Below are 18,716 nucleotides of genomic sequence, written 5' to 3' on the forward strand. Positions count from 1 at the left end.
GACCAATTCGATGTAAATGTCAGTTTTGAAATGTGGTAGCTGGAATGAGCCTACATTGGTACTATAGGAATGTGGTATTCTTATTTCCATTTCTGCATCTTTATTTTAACTGGTAGTTCACTGCAGATGGAAGAACAAGAGATCGAATGTCTTTCATCAATTGTCACTGTGTAAGCCATTTATTTCAGCCATGTGCTTTTGTTATCTTTTCAGATGTTATTCTCCAACATTGAGGACATTCTTGTGGTACACAGAGACTTCCTAGCCCTCATTGAAGAATCCCTGTACCCTGAGCCAAATGCACACCAAGAATTGGGAACCTGCTTTCTAAAATTTGTAAGTTCTGGCTTGTCTTGTATTTTGCTCCTTTTTTCCTGTATAAGGCTAGGTGGGGATTACCGATACATATTTTTATAGGGAAGACCTACTTGGCCAAATTGAATATTAATGGTTGAATTTTGCATGGTGATTAAAGCAGGCTATTGATCTTATACCTTTATCATACATTAGAGCAGTGATGGCAAACCTTTGCACCCCAGATGTTTTGGAACTACATTTCCCATGATGCTCCTGCACTTTGCAGTGTAGTTGAGCATCATGGGAAATGTAGTTCCAAAACATCTGGGGTGACAAGGTTCGCCATCACTGCATTAGGGTGACCAGATGTTCCAGGCTTCTGAGGACAGTCCCCGGACTGAGGACACTATCCCTGGATGAAGTCTGTCCCCGGTTTTGTCCCTGGATTGGATTTAAACAGGGGCCCTGGCTATATCAAAGACAGTCAGGGCAGAATAAAAAATAAAAAATAAAAAACCTGCTAGCTTAGGGGAGTGTATTTTTTCCATTATCTGTGCCCCTTTCTGATAATCATGTGCTGGTCGGAGTGGAGAGACTATTTCTTCAGTTTTGGTGCATGCACATTCCACTCCAGCTCGCATGTTCTTCTGCCTTGGCTCAAGTCCAGGCCAGCCGCCTGCCTGCCTATCTCATTGTTTTCCCCGGCGGAGTGATTTTCCTCTGCTCAGCTCCACTCCCCACCCAGTAGTAGCCATGGCCCGGAGAGTGAGACTTGAGAGGCTGTGAGGCGGACATCGGTGGCGGCAGAGACAGACAGAGAGATGCAGCTGAGCTCAGCTGACAGTGTCCAGCAGCAGGAACAGAGGGGAAGCGGATCCGATCGTAGGACTGCCAGTGCCTTCAAAGCTTCAACACAGGTGTGCTTTGGGGGTGTCTATGAATAGACTACATTGCACTATGTCTGTCTCTCTGGCATCATGGATGGTATCATAACTCACAGGCAGTAGGCACTCTATTAAGTCTCTGGCTGGCATTGCACTTATTGGTCATAAGTTAACAAAATCAGCACCCAGCAGCCATGTCATGTGACACACTGTGACAGAGTCAGCCAGAGCCATTATAGAGTGCCCCCTGCCTGTGAGTTACCTTAATGCTGATGATCTCAACCAGTTGCCAACCGCCCCATAGCAGATTTACTGTTAAAGGGCGGCCGCGCTGCGCAGGATCATGTATATATACGTGATCCTGCATTTCTTGGTATCAGAGCCGATCAGCGGATCCCCACCAATCGTTCATTACACAGGCAGAACGGCGGTCTGCCTATTTAAACAAAGCAGATCGCTGTTCTGTCAGTATGGAAGACATTGATCCTGTGTTCCTGCAAAAACACCTTCCCTACAGTGAGAAAACACTTGTTAGGCACACATTTAACCCTTTGATTGCCCTAGATGTTAACCTCTTCCCTGCCAGTTTCATTAGTACAGTGACAGTGCATAGTTTTAGCAATGATCACTGTATTAGTGTCACTGGTTCCCAAAAAGTGTCAAAAGTGTCACTTAGTGTCCAATTTGTCCGTCGCAACATCGCAGTCCCGCTATAAGTAGCTGATTGCCGCCATTACTAGTAAAAAAAAATATATGTCATTTTAAAAATCTGGTCACATTATTATACATCCTCCTTTAGATGTTTTAACAACTACTGTATGCAGTATAACAACCTGGTTACGCCAGTGCTGTATCCTGGCCTAGGCCAACAAGGCCCAGGCCTAGGGCGGCACTTTGCAGGGGGGGGGGCAGCAAAAAAAATATTTCATTATTTGTAAAATGACTATGGACTTCCTATTTATTATACAAATAAGTGAAATAATCCTATAATTACAATCAGTGGCAGCAAACACAAGTCCAAATATCTTAAAAGAGTAATCTTACTAATCCTGTGACATAAGGCTGTACTAATGGGCACTGATAAGCTGCACTGGGGGCCACTGATGGGGCTGCACTGGTGACCACTAATGAGGCCACAATGATATGCTGCACTGATGGGCAGTAAAGAGGCGGCACTGATAAGGCTGCACTGATGAGGCTGAACTTATGGGAACTGATAAAACTATGCTGATGGGCACTGATAGACTGTGGTTATGGTCTGTGGTTTACAGATGACAGGATGGGTCATAAACAGGAAGGGGTGTGGCCTTTACAGGAAGGGGTGGGTCATATTTAAATTAGGGGGTGCATAAATGTAGTCAGGCCTAGGGCAGCACAAAACTTAAATACACCACTGGGTTACGCCTTGATTAAACTGGCTATTTAATTAGGTCCTTGCAGTACATATTTTTTAATAGATGTAAAGGAGACTGTACAGATATATTATGCAAACAGGTTGTAGTGTGTATGGGCAGGTTTAAAATTGGTCTGGTGAGTAACCATTTAGAAATAATTAGTGGAAGTGCAGTGGTACAGACGATATTATTGTTAAAAATGAAATAGCATGTTCAGTACTGAAGAAGTAAATGCCTGGAATACAGTTGACACATGTTGCTGAATTTCTTTAAAATTGCCATAAATAAAAAGTGCTGCTCCCTAGCTCCCAGCCTTGACCACCAAGATCCTATGATCTCTAACAACCAGTCATTACCCCAGGGTGTCCTTTGTTTTCAAACAGATTAAATGCTGATCCTTGTGCACAGATAATTACAAAATATACAGAGAAACACTGGGGTCGATTTACTTAAGGCAAATAGACTGTGCAAAGCGATGTTGCCTTCTGCAAATTCAGTCGCTCCAGATCTTAGTAAATGAGGTAAGGCTTCACAAAGAGTACCCAATAATGGGTAAGGAAAAAAAAATAGCATTTTTGCTTGCACAGGATTGGATGATGGAAATCTGCTGAGTTTCTGCTCATTTACTAAGCTCTGGAGCAACTGCTCTTTGCAAAGTGCACAGTCTTTTTCCTTTTAGTAAATCAACCGCAATGATTTTCATTTACATTTATAAGATTTTTTACAATTTTATGTCAATCTCTTTTACCTAAGTAGTTGAAAAAGAACAAAACCAATAAGACTATAGTACACTTTCATGCTAAGGCCCCTTTCACACGAGCAGACCGATCGGGTCTGCCTGTCAGTTTTCCAGGTGGTTCTGATTGGACCCTCCATTCACCACTGAGCAAGCAAACTCCTAGCAGAGCCCACCCTCAGTGGATGGACTAAACTATATCGGAGCACCACAAACTGAAAATGCTTCTTCATTAGTTAAAGCAAAGTCGCCCATCCATCTCTGTCTCTGTGCTTTATTTTGTTACGAAATCACATTGAAATGCACTCCATTAGGAATCGGATTACTAGCCACGGCCATCTTGAGTAAAAGCAGATGATTTATGTAGCATTTAGCATTTCATGTAGCATTTACTTCCTAGAATCCATCTGCCCTTATCTCATAGGCATTCGAGTTTAAAACAAGAACATACAATATAACTTCCTATCTATTTATTATTGCCAACAGCATAGGGATTAAAAAGAGTTCATGTTAGTTGGGAGAGTTTAGTTCAGGTTTAAAACGGAGCTCCACTCAAAAGGGGAAGCTCTGCTTATCTGCCTCCACTGCCACATTTGGCGCCTTTCGGGGGGAGCAAGTACCTGGTTTTGACAGGTACCAGCTCCCACTCCTGGGTGAGTTCACCCCGGCGAGTTTGGCCCCTCCTCCTTCCCCTGCTACCTGGCCATTCACAAAGTGCACCAGATTGTGCACTCTCCAGTTTCAGTAAATAAACCCCTATATGTTTTAGAACTAGAACTTTAGAGCAAGAAAAAGCAGCATTGTGTGTTAGTTTTGCCATAAGTAGTGGATTTAGCAATGACATTTGTAGGATTTTATATTATGTTAAACGTGCTAGGGGGAGGGCAAGGTGCAGTGGCGACTGGTGGTGCATGATAATTTGGAGGGGGCAGCAAATACATCACCCCCCGAGGCCAGCCAGCCAGTCAAATCCACCACCCCCCGGGATGGACGGATGGACAGCTGGCCAGCCAGACAGCCAGCATCCTTTCTTCCTCCTTCCCCGAGTGGCTGTGAGTCTCCTCCCTCTTCCTGGCCAATGGCCAGGAAAATCGCTTCACTTTTCAGCCAATCAGGAAAGGGGACTCACGACCCGCTTCCTGATTGGCTGGGAGGAGAATCAGTGTGATAATAGCGAATGTTTATTCGCTCTTGTAATACAACTGGGTGGGCTCAGGGAGCAGTGCTCTGCGCCCTGAGCCCACCCTTTTTTGAAGCCTATTAGAGCCTCTGGCTCTAATCAGGTGCTTAAAAAAAAAAACCCTATTGGAATCCATGCATCCGGTGCCCTGCATGTAGATTAGGGGACCGGATGCATGGATGGGGGGGTGGCGCCCCTGCGCCCCCAATGGACGGGCCGCCACTGGCAAGGACTATGGTTAAAATCTTTTTTACACATTGTGTAACTGAGCTGGAGGTGTTGCAAACAAAAACTCATCATCTTATACACCGGCAAAGTCTTCTTTTAAAAGCATGTTTTCCATCCTTAAAATTCCATGGATGCTAGAGCAATGTACAGGTACCACAAGCATCCAGTATATATTTATATGTATTTACAGAAAATTGTATTAGAAAAGTAATTGTCTTGTGCTGAAGGATTTGGGAAGCAGCAGATATGATTTGCAGTTTGTACTGACTAATTACTCATTCTGGAGAGATTTTCATGTTTCATGGATACAAGCTGTACATTTACAGGAACATGTACTTACTTTGTGGCTTTGGCAGTAGGAATCTGGCTCTGGCTTTCCACCTCCTGCCAAAATGAAGAAACCTTTCTGAAAGCTCAGCGTCATGGCAGGTGTGCAAAATGAACAGAGAAGCTACATTGTGCAATTTCACCAAAAATTATATTTAGAAAATCTTTACTGCAAAGTATTCATCTATTTATAAAGGGGGAAATATTATGCAATCATGTATTCTAAAGCTTATTGGGAGTTTATTACTTTTAAATAGAACCTTTTTGGGGGATTTGTGATAGAGGTGAGACAATTAGATACTGTGACATTAATTTAATGAAGTAATAGAGACTTTTCCCTTAGCAAAGTGAATGTGCCCTGAGCTTAGAAAATAAGGTGCAGCTGAGTTTACTTCTATCAACCAATCATATGCTAGCAAAAATCCTGTTTTTTTTGTACTTTAAGCATGGTTGGGTATTCAACTTCAATGGAGGGCTTTTTTGTCTCTTTTGAACCCTATCTCCAAAATCCGTTTTTTTAAAATGTGAAATGTAATCTGTATTATTTTACCCCAAAAATATACAAACACATATTTTATAGATAAAAAAGAAGGGTTATGATAGATTGTAGTATTGTAGTAACTTTATATTTGGGGAAAAAAAGCATCGTGGTCAGTTGTTCTCCCACATCCCAAGAGCCTTCACATGGTCCAGGGCATGGTGACACTTCTGGTACCCTTGCACTTACAGGTAGTAATAATAATAATAATAATAATAATAATAAATCCTATAACCAGTAACATGTCATTGTTTTAATATCTTTTTTTCTTTTAACATCATTCCAATGTCAAAATACAGTATTTAAAGCACCCCAACTAAAATGACTGCATAAATGCTCTTAAAATATAAATTTATATATTTATATATTCTATTGCTGAAGAGTTCAAACCAACTTTTACACATGTTACATTCCAAAAAATGTACAATAATCACATAAAAGCTGAGAGAATGAATTTCTATTCATAAAACTGAATGATTCATATGTGTGAGTCTTCCATAATTAAGCTGTATTTACTGCTTGTTAGGATAGATCACGCGGTGTTGAACTATGTACATATATGTGTTGAGTTTTAAACCCCCCCAAAAAATGTAATATATTGCAGCTTACTAATTTTTAAAAGCGTTGGCTGCATTTGTTTTGTTTTTTAGTTTTTTTATTCCCCCTTTATTTTCACCTATAATCTGATTGGTAAGTCTGTTATTTTTCAACAGACCAAGCTGATATAGGGTTGGCACTTAGAAGGTTGGGACAAACCATTTACCACTAACTAATGTGCTGATAATGATCAGCTTTTATTCATTTATGTGAAACATTTATCCAAAAAGGTAACTTAACTGCTTAAAAAGTGTTAAATTCATTGAAATCTGCTAGTGCAGCTAACACTACCCTATCCAAAGATTGACAATGCTGCTGTCCAAAAGTGTCTCCATTGCTCCTCCATCTACAGTGGAAACACCTTAAGGGTCCTTTTACATGGGCGGTCTGCTCCTCAGGCTCCACTGATCCCCGCTAAACAGACAGATGACAGGTCCGTCTCTGCTCACTGTGCAGAGCGGAGACTGACAGAGTCCTGCTCTCCCTTTCTTATCCAATCTGATGGAAAATAGGGTCACCATCTGTCTGAAATTGGCGGACAGGCTCAGGACGGATAGCAGCGGGTGTCAGGGGACATGGCACCACTGACATCCGCTGCTCCATAGGGGTGAATGGAGGGTCTGATCAGGTCCGCCTGAAAATCCGACAGGCGGACCTAATCAGACCGCCCATGTGAAATGTCCCTAAGGGCCCTTTCACATGACCCTAAGGGGCTTTCACGCTGGGCAGATCCGTTTGACGGAATCCGCTTGCTCGGCAGATATCGATCCACAGATCCCCGCTGGGCAGGCAGATGACAAGTCAGTCCCCACTCACTGTGAAAAGACGGACCTGTCAAAGTCCTGCTCTCTTCTATGAGGAGATTGGATGAAAACGGATTGCCTGTCCATTTTCATCCGATCCGATCCTCCAGACGGATGGAAAATAGGGTCACCATCGGTCTGGATTTGACAGACAGGACCGGAATACTGACATCTGCCGCTCCATAGGGATGAATGGACCTGATCGGAAAGCCCATGTGAAAGGGCCCTAAGGGTCCGTTCACATGAGCGTTCTATTTGTTTTATCAGTTCAGTCATGTTTTTTAAAAAAAAAAATGGATCAGTTTACATCAATTTTCTATCAGTTTCTCATCATTTTCTTATCAGCTGTACATCAGTTTTTTCTACATCCACTACAAATGCAAAAATGGATGCAAAGCAGACCATTTTAAGAAAAATAGGGCTTTGATCCTTTCCAAAAAATGAGTGTGTTGATGGAAGCGGATGTAAAGGGATGTAAATGGATAATCATCTGTTTACATTCATTTTTCCATAGAGATGCATTGATGTCCATTTTTCATCTGTCAACGGATGGATGAAAAACGAACATACAGAACGCTCGTGTGAAAGAGGCCTAAGGTCTTTCTCACAGATGTTCTGATCAGGTTTGCCTGTCAGTTTTTCAGGCGGGCCTGATCGGATGCTCCATACACCCCTAAAGGGCAGCGGATGTGAGCAGTGACATATCCGCTGACACCCACTGTTATCCGATCCAATCTGTGAAATCCAGACAGATGGTAACCCTATTTTTCATCCATCCATCCATCCACAGTAAGCGGAGACGGGCATGTCACTCACCTGCTCAGCGGGGATCAGTGGATCAATCCCCCGCTAAGTTTCAGGCCCCTTTCACACAGACATCATCTGTTCAGCCACCTTTTTTCAAACAAAAAAAATCGCATTCAGTTTCCATCAGTTTGGACTTCAGTTCAGTTCAGTGTACATCAGTCTACATCCGATTTTGCATCCGTTTTTTCTTGCAGAGACCAGTCAGAGGTTACAAAAGTATAAACAAAAAATGTTTTTTGCTTAAAAACTAACATTAACAATTCATTCCTTTTCAATAGATCTGGATGTTGGCTGTTCCGTTTAATAAAACAGACCTGAATGGACACGGATGTAAATGGATGATCATCCATTTACATCTGCCCACCCATAGATATGCAGTGGTTGATTTACTAAGACTGGAGCGCTCAGAATCTGGTGCAGTTGTGCATGGTAGCCAATCAGCTTCTAACGTCAGCTTGTTCAATTAAGCTCTGACAATATGGGTACATCCACACTGAACGTGGGTTTGAAATCATGCGAGTTCAGCTGAACTTGCACCATTTCAAACCCCAATTTCAGTGCGGGTTCTGGGGTGATTTAAAAGACATATGTGCGGGTTCATGCACAGATGTCTATTGAAATCGCCCCTGAAGTTGCCAAAAGTAGTGCAGGAACTACTATTGGAAATCGGTGCAGCGTTACAAAGTCCGCGTCGCACTGATTGGGACTGTGCCATTGCTGGCAATAGGCTGCTGTTTGGTTTCAAACTGTGCCAATGTGACTGGGGGCTAAAACCTGGAGGCTTATTAGTTTCTATGTACCAGATTTTACACTCTCCAGTTTTAGTAAATCAATTGTGGTTCAGTCTGGATCGGTCTGAAAAACTGACAGAAGGATCTAGAATGAACGCCTGTGTGAAAGGGGCCTTAGGGTTTAATATCACATTATCACATTTTAACCTCTCTGGCGGTATTCCCGAGTGTGGCACGGGGTGGGATTTCACTGCCATAAGCGGTAACCCCGAGCCACACTCGGGGTACCGCCAGTACCGCCAGGGAGCATCGCTGGATCCTTGTAGAGGTTACTTACCTTGTCACCGGGATCCAGCGATGTGTCCCTTCGGCATACCACGGCCGGATCTTCCGCCCGATGCTGTAGAGCCCTGGCTTCTGTCTCCTGCGACGTGACGCAGGGGGGTGGAACCGGCGGCAAATTTGAAAAGTTATACACACAAGCACACTGATTTCATTGCAAAATAAAATAAACTGATATTAGTTTGCCCCCCAGTGCCCTTTCCTGCAGTTTTACTGTACTTTTTATATATACATATATATATATATATATATATATATATACATATATATGTATATATATATATATATATATATATATACGTATATCTATATATATATACGTACATATATATATATATATATATATATATATATATATATATATATATATAACATATGTATACGTATATATATATATATATATATGTATATATATATATATATATATGTGTATATACTCTTTAACTTATTTATAGGTATTTATTATATTATAATTTTTGATTTTGTGTTTCAAACTTTGTCATACCCGAGATGTTATAAAGAAGAACGCACAGTAAAAAAAATTATATGTAAATAGTTGGTTTGGGCTGCTCATTCTTAAGAATTACAAGCAAAATAATGGTACCGCTTTCAGCACCTAAAATCGGAAAGAATCATACCGCCAGGGAGGTTAAAAGCCTTCTCGCTGTATCTTTTGGTGCAGTTTTTGGAAAGCACACCTTCCATGGTAATGCATCTAAAACATGTTGTTATTGCATCCTAAATACATTAGACTGAAATAAAATGTCATGAAAAACTAGTAGATGTAAATGCAGTCTAATGCTGAACTGTGGGCCCATTGCAGGAGTACTAGATATAACCTACATACATCAAATTTACTACACTATATGCTGTATCTTTACAATACTCAGAGACATCACAGCCCTGCATTAATGAACTCTATTGCTTCATGCAGCGGGAATAGAGCCCTTAAGAACTAAGCAATAACTTGGGGTCTGGGCCAGCCTGTCCTTGTCATGTAAGCTGGATCATTTGTTTAAATGCATTTGGCCTACAGCCTACTTTTATATAAATTGATTCAGATCTAAGATGACCCCTATGAAAGTCAGTGCATTGTGCTTTATAAGCAAGGCTTCACACTAGGAGGTTGCTGAGCAAAATCACATTGACTGGCAGCCCCAAGGCCAAATAACAATTGATAGTCATCTTCTAGCCACCTTTACCAACACAACCATTGACTAAAATAAAGAGAATGCTATACTGCCTAATTGTTAAATACACTATATTACCAGTAGTATTGGGGCGCCTGCCTTTACACGCACACATGAACTTTAATGGCCTCACAGTTCTAGTCTGTAGGGTTCAATATTGAGTTGGCCCACCCTTTGCAGCTATAACAGCTTCAACTCTTCTGGGAAGGCTGTCCACAAGGTTTAGAAGTGTGTCTATGGGAATGTTTGACCATTCTTCCAGTGAAAGGAACTCTTAAGGAATCAGCATACCAAGACATTTTGGACAATTTCATGCTCCCAACTTTGTGGGAATAGTTTGGGGATGGCCCCTTCCTGTTCCAACATGACTTCGCACCAGTGCACAAAGCAAGGTCCATAAAGACCTGGATGAGTGAGTTTGGGGTGGAGGAACTGGACTGGTCCTGACCTCAATCCAATAGAACACCTTTGGGATGAATTAGTAAAAGAAAAAGTGGAGTGCCTCTAAGTGTAATAGGTTTAATAATGCACAATAGGACAGATGACAAATACTTGCTCACATTTATAATAATGGAATAAAAGCTCATCTGAAAAGGTGGCAACCTGAAAATGGGAGTCAGCATCCAGGTGCATGGATCCATGCAAGTAGTTCAGGGGAGGAAGTGATGTCAATCCGTGACACCGTCAGGCTAGTCGGCCGGCGGCTTCCGGATACAGCTCTACTTGCAACTACTTGGGATGCAGAGTCGCCTGCATAACGTCATCAAAATGGGCAGCCAATAGCACAACGCGTTTCAGAGCATGCACAGGAGGGCATGCGCGCTCTTTTTTCAAGTGCGGTAACCTGCCGCAGAGCCAGCCCTTGATGTTATCCACTGTTTTATTTATCTCCATTTACTGAACTGCTTAGTGACTATGCATGGACTTCAATTCCTATGGTGATGCTATTTAGGTATGTGTTATGCGCCAACTTTTAACCTTTTTTGTTTGGTATGAATTATTATATTGAACCCTACTGACTAAGACTGGGATGCCATTACAGTTTATGTGTGTGTAAAGGCAGGCATCCCAGTACTGTTGGTAATATAGTGTATTTATGTTGAACAGTTTTAGTGGAAATCATTGACCCAGTGGTAGATGAAGCACCTTCAGTTGTGATTGGGTTTTACTATGCACTTAATACTTCTGTAAATTCTTACAAACATGAATCTCTTCTCTCTAACCGTAGAAAGAGCGCTTTGCCATTTATGATGAATACTGCAGCAACCATGAAAAGGCACAGAAGCTACTTTTGGAACTGAACAAGATCAGATCAGTGAGAACGCTTTTATTGGTAAGGAATCCGTATTCTGAATAATAAAGAGCTTGTACACCTTGATTATTACCTTGCGTTTTGTAATAAATAGACTATTAGTAAATTGAGATACATCTTTTATCTTTGCACTTTTACTTCAAGTAGATGTTAACCCTAATTGCATGACGTTTAGTTTACTGATACAGTGTATCAGTATTTGGAAAATATTGTTTGCACCTTTTTTTTTTTTAACCTTTGCTGCATCTTAGTGCTGCTGATCTCCTGCAGCTTCTTTGCAGCCCCTTTTTGTGTATATATGTGTATATATATATATATATATATATATATATATATATATATATATATACAGTTCCCTCTCAAAAAATTAGCATATTGTGATAAAGTTCATTATTTTCTGTAATGTACTGATAAACATTAGACTTTCATATATTTTAGATTCATTACACACAACTGAAGTAGTGCAAGCCTTTTATTGTTTTAATATTGATGATTTTGGCATACAGCTCATGAAAAAACAAAATTCCTATCTCAAAAAATTAGCATATCATGAAAAGGTTCTCTAAACGAGCTATTAACCTAATCATCTGAATCAACTAATTTACTCTAAACACCTGCAAAAGATTCCTGAGTAGTGTTGAGCGAACACGGACTGTATTATTCGTGTTCGTACCGAATAATTGGATTTTTTGTACCCGAACACGGACACGGACACTTTACTGTATGTTCGGGTAAAAATCCGTGTTCGGTCGTTTTATTTCCGGGTTTTGCATGCTTTGGCGCTCTTTTCATGGCGGGCTTTCAACAGCCAATCAACAATCGTTTAACTGGTGTGCCTTAAGCCATCCCAGCCATGCCTGCAAATGTCTCAGTAGCTGTGATTGGCCGTCTGAAGCATGTGACCAAGTCTTTATAAGTTCGAGGCAGCCGCAGCGGCGTCATTATGCTGCTTAGATTCAGGGACAGAGCACACATCAACGTGCTGGCTGCTGATTAGGGAAAGATAGGCAGGAAAAAACCATTTGTGTCCGGATAGAATTGAGGGACAGGTCGGAGTGTTTAGGCAGGGCGAGTTGTAGGCATTTTAGGGATAGAGTCTGCTGAATTATAGGGTCAGTGTCTTCTACAAACTACAATCGATATTGCTGTGTGGGGGGTGGGGTGAATCTGCACTCAATCCTGATCTACGATCTCTTCTCAATCCTGTTAGGGACAGAGTCTGCTGAATTTTAGGGAAACTGTGTTCTACAAACTACAATCGATATTGCTGTGTGGTGTGGGATTGGAGATAGGCAGGTGTCAGTGATCCACATCCATTTTTCTGTGTGTGAGCTGCAGTGAACACAATCTTTTTGGGCTGCAGTGAACACAATCTTTTTGGGCTGCAGTGAACACAATCTTTTTGGGCTGCAGTGAACACAATCTTTTTGGGCTGCAGTGAACACAATCTTTTTGGGCTGCAGTGAACACAATCTTTTTGGGGTGCAGTGAACAAAATCTTTTTGGGGTGCAGTGAACACAATCCTTTTTGGTGTGCAGTGAACACAATCTTTGTGGGGTGCAGTGAACAAAATCCTTTGTGGGGTGCAGTGAACACAATCTTTTTGGGGTGCAGTGAACAACATCCTTTTTGGGGTGCAGTGAACAACATCCTTTTTGGGGTGCAGTGAACACAATCTTTTTGGGGTGCAGTGAACAAAATCCTTTGTGGGGTGCAGTGAACACAATCTTTTTGGGGTGGAGTGAACAACATCCTTTTTGGGGTGCAGTGAACAAAATCCTTTTTGGGGTGCAGTGAACAAAATCATTTTTGGGGTGCAGTGAACACAATCTTTTTGGGGTGCAGTGAACACAATCTTTGTGGGGTGCAGTGAACACAATCTTTTTGGGGTGGAGTGAACAACATCCTTTTTGGGGTGCAGTGAACAACATCCTTTTTGGGGTGCAGTGAACACAATCTTTTTGGGGTGCAGTGAACACAATCTTTGTGGGGTACAGTGAACAGAATCTTTGTGGGGTGCAGTGAACACAATCTTTGGGGGGTACAGTGAACACAATCTTTGTGAGGTGCAGTGAACACAATCTTTGTGGGGTGCAGTGAACACAATCATTGTGGGGTGCAGTGAACTCAATCTTTGTGGGGTACAGTGAACACAATCTCATACTTCTGAAGGTTTGAGGGTGCTGCCTGTTCCATACTCCCCCTACTCCTCATCTAGCCTTTTAGGGGTACAAACAATAGTAATTGGGGCCTAGTGTGGTTGTGTACGTGTGATATACATACACTTTTTTGGGATCATATTTTCTATTCCGCTATTTAATCAAAAACCTTTGGGGATCAGTTAAATTGGGGGATAGTCTGTGTTGGTACGTGTGAGAGAGATCCACCTTTCCAAGTTGTTGGGGTTCATCTCATACTTCTGAAGGTTTGAGGGTGCTGCCTGTTCCATACTCCCCCTACTCCTAGCCTTTTAGGGGTACAAACAATAGTAATTGGGGCCTAGTGTGGTTGTGTACGTGTGATATACATACACTTTTTTGGGATCATATTTTCTATTCCGCTATTTAATCAAAAACCTTTGGGGATCAGTTAAATTGGGGGATAGTCTGTGTTGGTACGTGTGAGAGAGATCCACCTTTCCAAGTTGTTGGGGTTCATCTCATACTTCTGAAGGTTTGAGGGTGCTGCCTGTTCCATACTCCCCCTACTCCTAGCCTTTTAGGGGTACAAACAATAGTAATTGGGGCCTAGTGTGGTTGTGTACGTGTGATATACATACACTTTTTTGGGATCATATTTTCTATTCCGCTATTTAATCAAAAACCTTTGGGGATCAGTTAAATTGGGGGATAGTCTGTGTTGGTACGTGTGAGAGAGATCCACCTTTCCAAGTTGTTGGGGTTCATCTCATACTTCTGAAGGTTTGAGGGTGCTGCCTGTTCCATACTCCCCCTACTCCTAGCCTTTTAGGGGTACAAACAATAGTAATTGGGGCCTAGTGTGGTTGTGTACGTGTGATATACATACACTTTTTTGGGATCATATTTTCTATTCCGCTATTTAATCAAAAACCTTTGGGGATCAGTTAAATTGGGGGATAGTCTGTGTTGGTACGTGTGAGAGAGATCCACCTTTCCAAGTTGTTGGGGTTCATCTCATACTTCTGAAGGTTTGAGGGTGCTGCCTGTTCCATACTCCCCCTACTCCTAGCCTTTTAGGGGTACAAACAATAGTAATTGGGGCCTAGTGTGGTTGTGTACGTGTGATATACATACACTTTTTTTGGATCATATTTTCTATTCCGCTATTTAATCAAAAACCTTTGGGGATCAGTTAAATTGGGGGATAGTCTGTGTTGGTACGTGTGAGAGAGATCCACCTTTCCAAGTTGTTGGGGTTCATCTCATACTTCTGAAGGTTTGAGGGTGCTGCCTGTTCCATACTCCCCCTACTCCTCATCTAGCCTTTTAGGGGTACAAACAATAGTAATTGGGGCCCAGTGTGGTTGTGTACGTGTGATATACATACACTTTTTTGGGATCATATTTTCTATTCCGCTATTTAATCAAAAACCTTTGGGGATCAGTTAAATTGGGGGATAGTCTGTGTCGGTACGTGTGAGAGAGATCCACCTTTCCAAGTTGTTGGGGTTCATCTCATACTTCTGAAGGTTTGAGGGTGCTGCCTGTTCCATACCCCCCCTACTCCTCATCTAGCCTTTTAGGGGTACAAACAATAGTAATTGGGGCCTAGTGTGGTTGTGTACGTGCGAGATACATACACTTTTTTTGATCATATTTCCTATTCCGCTATTCAATAAAAACCTTTGAGGATCAATTGAATTGCGGGATAGTCTGTGTCGGTACGTGTGAGAGAGATCCACCTTTCCAAGTTGTTGGGGTTCATCTCATACTTCTGAAGGTTTGAGGGTGCTGCCTGTTCCATACTCCCCCTACTCCTCATCTAGCCTTTTAGGGGTACAAACAATAGTAATTGGGGCCTAGTGTGGTTGTGTACGTGTGATATACATACACTTTTTTTGGATCATATTTTCTATTCCGCTATTTAATCAAAAACCTTTGGGGATCAGTTAAATTGGGGGATAGTCTGTGTTGGTACGTGTGAGAGAGATCCACCTTTCCAAGTTGTTGGGGTTCATCTCATACTTCTGAAGGTTTGAGGGTGCTGCCTGTTCCATACTCCCCCTACTCCTCATCTAGCCTTTTAGGGGTACAAACAATAGTAATTGGGGCCCAGTGTGGTTGTGTACGTGTGATATACATACACTTTTTTGGGATCATATTTTCTATTCCGCTATTTAATCAAAAACCTTTGGGGATCAGTTAAATTGGGGGATAGTCTGTGTCGGTACGTGTGAGAGAGATCCACCTTTCCAAGTTGTTGGGGTTCTTCTCATACTTCTGAAGGTTTGAGGGTGCTGCCTGTTCCATACCCCCCCTACTCCTCATCTAGCCTTTTAGGGGTACAAACAATAGTAATTGGGGCCTAGTGTGGTTGTGTACGTGCGAGATACATACACTTTTTTTGATCATATTTCCTATTCCGCTATTCAATAAAAACCTTTGAGGATCAATTGAATTGCGGGATAGTCTGTGTCGGTACGTGTGAGAGAGATCCACCTTTCCAAGTTGTTGGGGTTCATCTCATACTTCTGAAGGTTTGAGGGTGCTGCCTGTTCCATACTCCCCCTACTCCTCATCTAGCCTTTTAGGGGTACAAACAATAGTAATTGGGGCCCAGTGTGGTTGTGTACGTGTGATATACATACACTTTTTTTGGATCATATTTTCTATTCCGCTATTTAATTTAACTGGGCCTCCATGCGAGACCTGTGTGCCTTGTTGCGCTGTTTTGAGTACTCCACCAACATGGCCAGTGGCAATGACGCCGTTCTCAGCTTAACTATCCCACTTCTATGCCTCCTTGAAAAAACAATTCGGGCGATGATGGAAGAGGATGTGGCACAGGATGAGGAGGAGGAGGAGGATGAAGAGGTAACATTTCCAAGGCTTTCAGGGCAGTCATTCGCAAGGGGCTCCGAGGGTGGGTTCCTGCACACGCAAACGCCAGGGACGCAATTGTCCAGCAGGGGCACAGTTCTGGAGGATGAGGAGGATGAGGAGGAGGAGGAGCTGGAGGAGGAGATGGAACCATGTTCACAGCAGGGTGGCACCCAGGCCAGCTCATGGCCATCACTGGTGCGTGGCTGGGGGGATACAGAGGACACGGACGATACACCTCCCACAGAGGACAGCCTTTCGTTGCCTCTGGGCAGCCTGGCACACATGAGCGATTACATGCTGCAGTGTCTCCACAACGACCGCCGAGTTGCCCACATTCTAACTTGTGCTGATTACTGGGTGGCCACGCTGCTGGATCCCCGTTACAAGGACAACGTACCGTCCTTAATTCACTCACTGGAGCGCGATCGCAAGATGCGCGAGTACAAGCGCACGCTGGTAGACGCCATGCTGCTGGCATTCCCATCTGACAGCGGGGCCACAGTGGAAGCACAAGGCAGAGGAGGAGGAGGAGGAGGTCGCCAACGCAACCAGGGCACCGCCAGCACCTCAGAAGGCAGGGTTAGCATGGCCGAAATGTGGAAAAGCTTTGTCAGCACGCCACAACAAACAGCAGCACCAGCAGCTCAGATGGAACGTCTTAGCAGGAGGCAGCATTTTACCAACATGGTGGAGCAGTATGTGTGCACACGCCTACATGTAGTGAATGACGGGTCTGCCCCCTTCAACTTCTGGGTCTCCAAATTGGGCACATGGCTTGAGCTTGCCCTTTACGCCTTGGAGGTGCTGGCGTGCCCTGCAGCCAGTGTATTATCTGAACGGGTATTTAGCACGGCTGGGGGCGTTATAACAGACAAGCGCAGCCGCCTGTCCAGAGACAATGTGGACAAGCTCACGTTCATTAAAATGAACCAGGCATGGATCCCACGGGACTTTTCCGTACCTTATGCAGAATAGCAATGGATACCGACCTTACCCACCCATTGTTCCATTTTTGCTCTTTCTCACTCTTTTGGGGTGTACCCTCATTTAAAATTTTTGAAAAGAAGCAGTGTTGGCTACCTCGTCCTCCTCCTCAGGGCCAGATTAATGTAGGGGCTATTGGAGCTGCAGCTCCAGGCCCCTACCTTTTATATAGGCCCCGGGTTGGCCATATTCACTGTTACCGCTCTTCTGTCACTTGTAAACACAGAAGTCTGGCTTCTATGCTCGCTTCCCCAGGCAGCACCCTCAGAACCTCCCCACACAGCGTGAAGGCCGGACAAGGAGGGACAGTTGGCGATGCATGGATGTGTTTATGGGCTTCAGAGACAGCATCCCATGTTGAATTAGGCATGCATGGCTGCACCCTTCCTCCTCTGGGTGCATGGCAAGGCACGGCCCTTAAGGCCCTTCAAAATCCTCAGCACCAAGCCCATGATGCTGTTAATCCGGCCCTGGTCCTCCTCCACCGCCGCTTCCACCTACACCGCCCATAGGTGTGCGCAGCCTATTGCATTAAGGTGTGCACCCCAAAGTTGAAATACACATGCATGTGTTTGCCAGCAGGGAGAGTAATGTATCGGGGCCATGTACCTGTAGGCAAGGAGAAATAGAGCAGAGCAGGTCCCAGGGAGATCTTTCCCATCTCCTCACTGGCAATGCTATGTGCCCTAGGTGATTAGGGTGTGCCCAGGCACACCCAGCACACCCTGTGCGCACGCCTATGTCACCGCCACATCCACCACCACCTCAACCTCCCTCCTACTCCATATGGGCCTCGTCCTTCAGAGATGAAGAAGAACATTGTTTTATTTTTCTGTTTTTTTTTTTGTTGTTTTAAGTTATTTCCCTATCCACATTTGTTTGCAGAGCACTTGCCATGCTCTTAATTACGTTTTGCTGCCATTTGCAGCACTCTAGCCCTTTCCTTTGGTGTTTTAGAGCCATTTTAGTGCCTTAAAGTTCGGGTCCCCATTGACTTCAATGGGGTTCGGTGTCCGGGAAAAGTTCGGTAAAAGTCCGGGACACGGACCCGGACTTTTTTTTAAAGTTCGGCCGAACCCGTCGAACACGGACATCTAGGTGTTCGCTCAACCCTATTCCTGAGGCTTTTAAAAACTCCCAGCCTGGTTCATTACTCAAAACCGCAATCATGGGTAAGACTGCCGACCTGACTGCTGTCCAGAAGGCCATCATTGACACCCTCAAGCAAGAGGGTAAGACACAGAAAGAAATTTCTGAATGAATAGGCTGTTCCCAGAGTGCTGTATCAAGGCACCTCAGTGGAAAGTCTGTGGGAAGGAAAAAGTGTGGCAGAAAACACTG

General features: G+C 43.3%; 1 protein-coding gene across 1 annotated transcript in view; it reads left to right on the forward strand.

Annotated features, from left to right (window-relative positions):
- Window positions 1-18,716, forward strand: part of PREX2 (phosphatidylinositol-3,4,5-trisphosphate dependent Rac exchange factor 2) — a 438,451-nt gene that overhangs the window by 100,268 nt on the left and 319,467 nt on the right. Inside the window, exons 3-4 of the mRNA XM_082259215.1 lie at window positions 214-336; window positions 11,283-11,387. Of these exons, the coding sequence (XP_082115341.1) occupies window positions 214-336; window positions 11,283-11,387 (228 nt within the window). The remainder of the gene's footprint in view (window positions 1-213; window positions 337-11,282; window positions 11,388-18,716) is intronic.

This window comes from Pelophylax lessonae (assembly GCF_965119305.1).
Source record: "Pelophylax lessonae genome assembly, chromosome: 5".
NCBI classification, from domain to species: domain Eukaryota; kingdom Metazoa; phylum Chordata; class Amphibia; order Anura; family Ranidae; genus Pelophylax; species Pelophylax lessonae.